This window comes from Nansenia antarctica (genome assembly GCF_963989245.1).
Source record: "Nansenia antarctica genome assembly, chromosome: 14".
NCBI classification, from domain to species: Eukaryota; Metazoa; Chordata; class Actinopteri; order Argentiniformes; family Microstomatidae; genus Nansenia; species Nansenia antarctica.
In genome coordinates, this window is record NC_137684.1 from 14,678,617 (window position 1) to 14,687,641 (window position 9,025).

Sequence of the window (9,025 nt, forward strand, 5' to 3'; positions counted from 1 at the left end):
CCCTCATACAGGAAGAGGTACATTATTAGACCATGATAATAGAACACTTCTTTCTTTACTTGCTAGAACAACGCCTTCCTCTTGGCATTTCACGAGAATCCAATCTTTCAGTCAGCCCTGATGTAATGAGTATGAAACATCTGTAACATCTCAATGCTGACTGTCAAAGCCCCATATTATTTCACACTGTTGTAAGGGAGGTAAACACATCAATAGTAGTAGGCTTACAGGGGGGTATTCCATCAACATCGCTAAAGGAAAATCTAGGCTTATTTCAATAAATCTCGCGAGATTTATCGAAACAAGCCTAGATTTTCCTTTAGCGACATTGATGGAATACCCCCCAGCCACTGTACAAACAGGTCAATATAAAGGGAAATGCACAGAATATACAAGTGTCCTTTGTTTTATGGATAGTTAACACACACACACACACACACACACACACACACACACACACACACACACACATATATATATATATATATATATATATATATATATATATATATATATAAAAGTAGCTACTGGCATTCACTTGCTTGTCTCTGGCGCCGCCCCGTGGTGGGGAGGGGACCAGCAGGCCAGCTGGCTAGTCGGAAGTTCAGAGAAAAGTTGACAGTACTGCTACGTCACCAACACAGCTAGCAGAGAGCAGCTAGCTAACACAGCTAGCAGAGAGCAGGGGAGGAATCAGGGTAAGTTGCCATGGCAGGCAGCCTCATTTAACACTAGGTTAAGTTGTGTGTAGATTTGTGTGGAGTACAATTTATTATGATTATTATTATTATTATCATAGTATTGTCATAAGTCAATCTAGCTAGTGTCCTTCACTTTTGGCTGTCAGGTTGTTGTAGGTAGCTAGCTACCTTGATAGCTAACTGACTGTAGCTGGCTGTGTTTGTGCCACGGCAGGGTTAGGGTTAGGGTTAGCAGCTGCCTAATAGTGTCTGACTCATTAAACTCGCTTGGATCAGGAAAACATGAAGTTAAAAGTGATCATCTTGTTTCAGAGCAAATGCCTACATGCTCTAGTGTTGAAGGGGTTTATGTATTTAAATGTCTGAAGTTGTAGGAAGAGTCAAAGTTGGCTGACTTGCTGTCCTGACAGACAACCATGGTTCATCTGGGTTAGTTAGTTAGCTAGTTAGTTAGGTAGTTAGTTAGTTAGGTAGTTAGTTAGTTAGTTAGGTAGTTAGTTAGGTAGTTAGTTAGTTAGTTAGGTAGTTAGTTAGTTAGGTAGTTAGTTAGGTAGTTAGGTAGTTAGTTAGGTAGTTAGTTAGCTAGTTAGTTAGGTAGTTAGGTAGTTAGGTAGTTAGTTGGTTGGTTGGTTGGTTGGTTGGTTGGTTAGTTAGTTAGTTAGTTGCCACGTCAGTTAGTGGTGAGACCCGTTTAACCACTTCTTTACATGACACATTTGAAAGACATGCTGATGTCAAACAAAGCTATTTCCAAGATGTTGTTGAATGATATTTATTTGGATGAATTACATTCCACCTAGCCGGATAGCATTGTCTATCCAGTCCTGGGATGGACAGACAGTCGGACACTTTGCCATCATGACATGTCATCGAAATAAATGACGCTGCAGAGACACAGACAGTTTGTGATGATTTTTTTTTTTTTTTATGAATAATTTCACTCTGATGGTTCAGAGGCTGGTGGACTGATGGTTCAGAGGCTGGTGGACTGATGGTTCAGAGGCTGGTGGACTGATGGTTCAGAGGCTGGTGGACTGATGGTTCAGAGGCTGGTGGACTGATGGTTCAGAGGCTGGTGGACTGATGGTTCAGAGGCTGGTGGACTGATGGTTCAGAGGCTGGTGGACTGATGGTTCAGAGGCTGGTGGACTGATGGTTCAGAGGCTGGTGGACTGATGGTTTAGAGGCTGGTTGGACTGATGGTTTAGAGGCTGGTTGGACTGATGGTTCAGAGGCTGGTGGACTGATGGTTCAGAGGCTGGTGGACTGATGGTTCAGAGGCTGATGGACTGATAGTTCAGAGGCTGGTGGACTGATGGTTTAGAGGCTGGTGGACTGATGGTTCAGAGGCTGGTGGACTGATGGTTCAGAGGCTGATGGACTGATGGTTCAGAGGCTGGTGGACTGATGGTTCAGAGGCTGGTGGACTGATGGTTCAGAGGCTGGTGGACTGATGGTTCAGAGGCTGGTGGACTGATGGTTCAGAGGCTGGTGGACTGATGGTTCAGAGGCTGGTGGACTGATGGTTCAGAGGCTGGTGGACTGATGGTTCAGAGGCTGGTGGACTGATGGTTCAGAGGCTGGTTGGACTGATGGTTCAGAGGCTGGTGGACTGATGGTTCAGAGGCTGGTGGACTGATGGTTCAGAGGCTGGTGGACTGATGGTTCAGAGGCTGGTTGGACTGATGGTTTAGAGGCTGGTGGACTGATGGTTCAGAGGCTGGTGGACTGATGGTTTAGAGGCTGGTGGACTGATGGTTCAGAGGCTGGTTGGACTGATGGTTCAGAGGCTGGTGGACTGATGGTTTAGAGGCTGGTGGACTGATGGCTCAGAGGCTGGTGGACTGATGGTTCAGAGGCTGGTTGGACTGATGGTTCAGAGGCTGGTTGGACTGATGGTTCAGAGGCTGGTGGACTGATGGTTCAGAGGCTGGTGGACTGATGGTTTAGAGGCTGGTTGGACTGATGGTTCAGAGGCTGGTGGACTGATGGTTTAGAGGCTGGTTGGACTGATGGTTCAGAGGCTGGTGGACTGATGGTTCAGAGGCTGGTGGACTGATGGTTCAGAGGCTGGTTGGACTGATGGTTTAGAGGCTGGTTGGACTGATGGTTCAGAGGCTGGTGGACTGATGGTTCAGAGGCTGGTGGACTGATGGTTCAGAGGCTGGTTGGACTGATGGTTCAGAGGCTGGTGGACTGATGGTTTAGAGGCTGGTGGACTGATGGTTCAGAGGCTGGTGGACTGATGGTTCAGAGGCTGATGGACTGATGGTTCAGAGGCTGGTGGACTGATGGTTTAGAGGCTGGTGGACTGATGGTTCAGAGGCTGGTGGACTGATGGTTCAGAGGCTGATGGACTGATGGTTCAGAGGCTGGTGGACTGATGGTTCAGAGGCTGGTGGACTGATGGTTCAGAGGCTGGTGGACTGATGGTTCAGAGGCTGGTGGACTGATGGTTCAGAGGCTGGTGGACTGATGGTTCAGAGGCTGGTGGACTGATGGTTCAGAGGCTGGTGGACTGATGGTTCAGAGGCTGGTGGACTGATGGTTCAGAGGCTGGTTGGACTGATGGTTCAGAGGCTGGTGGACTGATGGTTCAGAGGCTGGTGGACTGATGGTTCAGAGGCTGGTGGACTGATGGTTCAGAGGCTGGTGGACTGATGGTTCAGAGGCTGGTGGACTGATGGTTCAGAGGCTGGTTGGACTGATGGTTCAGAGGCTGGTTGGACTGATGGTTCAGAGGCTGGTGGACTGATGGTTCAGAGGCTGGTGGACTGATGGTTCAGAGGCTGGTGGACTGATGGTTCGTCGTGTGGTAGCAGCCCCCTGTGACTGACGGGCATCAAGCTAACCACACGTGCCTTGTTGCAAAATATCAAATAAAAGCAGTTTTCAACTCGACTATTACGACGCCAGCTAGGGAGTTAACGAAAACAGGTCTGCCTAGTGTCGTGTGGATGTCGGCAGACTTGTTTTCCTAGAACAATCAGACTCCTAACTATCAGTGGGGTATGTTTGCCCAAACTGTCTAATTAGTAGCCTAGTTACGGTTGCTGGATGATTTAGGAAGATGTTTTCTTGACATTGCACATGTAGCCTAGTAATTTACTGTAGAGAATATACTCCTTGAGGAATTACCTGTCTATTTTCTCCCTGCCTAGAGGGAAGATGAGTCAAACCAAGCGGCAGCAGGATGAAGTACCCGCATACATGAAAGATGAGCCACCAGCAGGTAAGGTCAGCCTCGTTTGTGGCCACTAAGAGATGAACACAAGGCTTGTAGAGCTTGTAGGTCTAAACTGAACATTTGACACCAAGACACTGACACAAAACAAGGATACGGTAGTGTTAATTAATTACCAATCTAACACTGTAACTTCAATGGCAAACTGTTACTGAAGATATTACTAACACTTTTTTTCCACATTTTGTTGTGTTATAGACTCATTTTAAAATGGATTAAATTAAAAGAATTTGCCATCAATCCACACACACAATACCCCAGAAATGTCAGTAAATGTATTAAAATTGAAATACAAGAAATACCCCATGTCCGTAAGTATTCACACTTCGCTATGACACTCTTAAAAAGAGCTAAAATGCTAAACTGTCATCAACAAATGACTCAATGAGTTGAATTGAGTCCATCTTAATTGAAGAACAATAGTTAATGTAATTTTGGAATGAATATCTTTGTTTTTATAGGGTCTCTGATTTGCATAGGAATCAATTACACACTGTTAGGGCTTTCACACCGGCAAAGAACCGTGCTGGTTCGCGTTCGCAAACCAAGTCTGGAACCGGCCGGCGCGTTCAGACCGAAGCTCAATTGGTTCGGAACCTGAAAAGTTGGTTCGCAGCGGGCACCAAAAAATAGTGGTTCTCAAGCGCGAACCAAAACGTAGAACAGTCACGTCGTCAGTGGGTGTGTCCTATTCTAGGCTTCAGAGACCAGCAAGGAGGAAGTAGACAAAATGTAATCTAATCTAAATCTAATCATTAGTGATCAAAAACAATATCAAAAGTGTCATTATTCTCTCTATCTTCCTCACATGCTCAGCAAACACACACACGCACACGCGCGGACATGCGCGAACGCGAATTTCGTAAGCCATTTCTATTCCAGTAATGGAGCAGCTGATTAGTAAAAGAACGCATATAGAAAGTGTCTTTTGTTTTGTTTCACAGAAAATTGTGTTTATTTCAGATACTGTAGTAGTGGAAGATATTATCCTCTTTTCCAGTGAAGTAGCTGCCATCTAGTTGTGAATTGTTTTGTTTATCCCGCCCCTTCATCACCCAGCGTTGATGACGCGGATGGTTCAGGTTACACTGGTATGAACGCGGGCTCGTTCGCCAGACAGCACCAAGGTTCAGAGGTTTCCGAACGCGAACGCGAACCGGCACGGTTCTTTGCCGGTGTGAAAGCCCTATGTGTGGATCAGGTTGTCATTCACTTTGTCATCCTGGGGTATTGTGTATGGATGGCAAATATTTATTTTACTTAATCCATGTTAATGGCTATAACACAACAAAATGTGGAAAAAGTGAATGGGTCTGAATACTTCCTGAATGCACTGTATCTGATCTGTATCTGAGGTATTTGTATATTATGTTCCTCTTTTGGCGCCCCTGTTCCTGCCCACCACAGTGATTCCTTTCTCATAAGGCTGCCTGCCATAAAGGTTACTGAGGGCTGAGGGCACTATAATTAACATGCTTAGTGGGGTTACTCTATCATGTGGTTAATGCTCATGATGACCAGAAGACCTGTTTTGTGATTTGACTCAAGCTTCTATGTATTCATCAGTTCGTCACAAAGGCCTTTTGAATAAGCTGAGGAAGTCCCTATGTGTAACTCTTCGTCATTATGATTCACTCATTATGCCTTCTGCCGGCCTGACTACTATGGGATCTAGAATCTTCAGCTCCCCGCCTCTGGAACTCTCTGCCACCTAACATTCACAATATTGACACTCTCACCACTTTCAAATCCAGTCTTAAAACACACCTTTTCACAATGGTTTACTTGGTTTGATCTCCTGTATTTTTGTTTGTTGTTATATCTGATTTTGCTGTTTTTATCTGATTTTGCTTTGTTGATTTTAATGTTTTGATATGTGGTTTTAAACTGTCTTGTAAAGTGTTTTTGAGAGCCTAAGAAGGCACCCATAAATAAAATGTATTATTATTATTATTGTTATTATTATTATGTTCCGCTGCTTCATTTCACTCAGCAGTAACATCGTGTGGTCTATTTCCTCTTGTACCCTAAGACACCAGTAAGGACCACCCTCAGCCCCAGCCCGGCATGTTCTCCCGAGTGGCAGGAGGCCTTTTCAGCGTCACTAAGGGCGCCGTGGGAGCCACGGTGGGTGGAGTGACCTGGGTCGGAGGGAAGAGTCTGGACCTGACCAAGAGTGCCGTCACCACTGTGATCTCTGTGCCTGCCATGGGCGTGGGCCTAGTTAAAGGAGGAGTGTATGCTGTGGCTGGAGGCGTGTCTGCCGTGGGTTCAGCAGTGGCCAGCAGAGTTCCTATAGGAGGAAGAGACAAGAAGAAGGACAAGTCTGACTGAGGAAGTGGTGATGTTCTGGGTTTGGTCTGGTTGTCTGGTTTAGTCTACGGTGAGGAGGGGACTGGAGGGCTCTGAGAGGGGAAGGCTCAAGGCTCTGATCCCTACGTGTCTACGGACCACTCCCATACTATCTGGCCTGGCCACCAAAGAGGGAGACTTTATGTGGGGGGTTTTCTGCTCAGCATTGCAGAAACCACCCATATTGGTCTGTGATGATAACAAATGCCTGAAACTGTTGGAATATGATATGACTGTGAGTCTGTGAAATGTTAAGTTTTAGATGAACTTGGAACTCCACCTGACAGACAAGCAGTGATCGGTTCAGTGATTTTTAAATTCTGACAGTTAAATGAAGACTGGATTTCTCGTGTGGGTTTTGTGCTGCAGGGATAACATGGGAGCCAGTGCTGCCCCAACCACAGGCACGTCCTGGGGAACATTTCTGTCCCATTCCATTTGACTCTTCTCTGATTGATTCTGTCTCTCTGAGACTTCTGATTGTGTTGCTCTGTGCGCTGCAGTGAGCCTGGTTGGCATCTCCCAGAAGCACACTCCTCACCCAGCTCCCTTAGAACATCGCCACACTGGGCTTTGACACTTCCAGTGCTGTTGTGGATTTCAATGCACTGCTTGGGAAGTCAATGTCACCAGTATGTCTTTGCTGGTGGAACAGTTTTTTTTTCTTCATTTGAATTCAATCATTTGAATTCAAACCTCTGTTCATTGTGTAATGTGGAAAAGCCAGAAAGATGTTTTTCTCCACCAGGGAAAATCTCAAAAGTAGAGTTTGTGTATATGTCTACTGCTACTCAATGCTGTACACGCTTTACAAAAGGTGCCTTATTACTTACTATGAGAAAGCCTAAACCAATTTATTATGTTGTAAAACCACCATGGGGTCAAAGTAGAGACTCTCAGCTTTAATGCAATGTTTTTCTTTCAGATTGGTTTCGCCATTTAGAAAGTACAACATGTTTTAAACATACTCCCCCTATTTCAGGGCTGCAAAACTATTAGGAAAAATTATATAAAATTGAATGTCCAAATAAAACACTCATGTTTATTTGCTCAACAATCCTTTGCTTGCAATTAACTGCCTGAAGTCTGTGACCCATTAACCCCATCAGATGCTGGGCGTTTTTGCATGAAGTTCCCTCTTCATCAAATTAAATGCATGTTCAATTGGATTTAAATCTGGAGGAGATTGACTTGGCCGCTCTAGAACGATGACATTTGGGGTCATTGTCTTGCTGTATGATAGAACACTGTACAATAGTTGTTCCAGATTGGAACTATTTGCTTGTAATAAAGCAGACAACTTGTTTCTGTACACTCCAGAATACAGCCTGTACACTCCAGAATACATTCTGCTGCCGTTAGCAGTGACATCAGGTGAGCCAGTGGCAGCCAATAACACCCACTCCACCATATTGGGCAGTTTATTTTTTTCTCTCTACACTTTACACTTGCCATCAGTCTGGTACATGTTCATCTTTGTCCAATCTGTCCACAACACATTTTTCCAGAACTCTGCAGACTCTTTTTAGGTATTTTTTTTTTTTTTTTTGCAAACTGTAATCTGGCCATCAGGTTTATGTTATGCTAACTAGTGGTTTGCACCTTGCAGTGTAGCCTATGTAGCTCTACTGGTGAAGTCTTCTGTGGATGGTGGTCTCAGACACAATCACGCCTACCTTCTGGAGAGTTCCTGATCTGTAATCTTTGGGGTAATTTTGGGGGTCTTTCTTAATTAATTATGGTGAGCATTCTTTCGGCCATCCGCTGTAGAAGTCTTCCTTGGCCTGCCAGGCTGTTTGAGAGCTGAGCCCACCAGTGGTTTGGTTCTTCTAGATGATGTTCTTCTAGATGATGATGTTCTTCTAGATGATGTTCTTCTAGATGATGATGTTCTTCTAGATGATGTTCTTCTAGATGATGTTCTTCTAGATGATGTTCTTCTAGATGATGTTCTTCTAGATGATGTTCTTCTAGATGATGTTCTTCTTGATGATGTTCTTCTAGATGATGTTCTTCTAGATGATGTTCTTCTAGATGATGTTCTTCTAGATGATGTTCTTCTAGATGATGATGTTCTTCTAGATGATGTTCTTCTAGATGATGTTCTTCTAGATGATGTTCTTCTAGATGATGTTCCAAACGGTTGTTGTTGTTGTTGTCAAGCCTTGGGACTGATCAATCAGGAGCAAACTGTTGATGATGGTTTGTTTATGATGGCTTCCTTGACGTGCAGTGACACTCATTGGTCTTCTTCATTTGACAGACACCAATAGCAGACGTCAAAGGGAAACATAAATACTAGACATTGTCAGCTCTCTGATGCTGCACCAATGATGTAACAGAACACAGCGGACTAACCACCTGTCAAGCCAATGTTCCAAAACTACTCGTTCCCTGACAAGGGGAAAAGGGTTGGGTAATTTCTTTCTTTGTCATTTCTAAATGGTGAAACCAATCTGAAAAAAGAAAACATTGAATCAAAGCTGAGAATCTCTACTTTAACCTCAATGATGTTTTGAATTCAAACTGTTGACTGAGTGTAGAGCTAGAAGACTAAATGCTTCCTTGTTCCAATACTTACGGAGGGCACTGTAGTCCACTTTACTCTACTACTGACCAAAACGTTTTTAACTATTCATAAAAGTGAAAGATGTTAATGTGTTATGGTGTTACTTCTGCAGTCTGGTATAACACAGACATATTTTCCATACAGTGAGTCCACGATCTA

The 9,025-nt window shown here is 44.3% G+C and overlaps 1 protein-coding gene across 1 annotated transcript; it reads left to right on the top strand.

Moving 5' to 3' along the window:
- The first annotated feature begins 3,867 nt into the window (after window positions 1-3,867).
- On the top strand, window positions 3,868-8,013 carry LOC308170337 (transmembrane protein 263-like). Its single transcript, XM_080545109.1, has 2 exons — window positions 3,868-3,933; window positions 5,978-8,013. Exons 1-2 carry the CDS (start codon window positions 3,870-3,872, stop codon window positions 6,277-6,279), a joined length of 366 nt encoding a protein of 121 aa, XP_080401235.1. The 5' UTR covers window positions 3,868-3,869; the 3' UTR covers window positions 6,280-8,013.
- The last annotated feature ends 1,012 nt before the right edge of the window (window positions 8,014-9,025 follow it).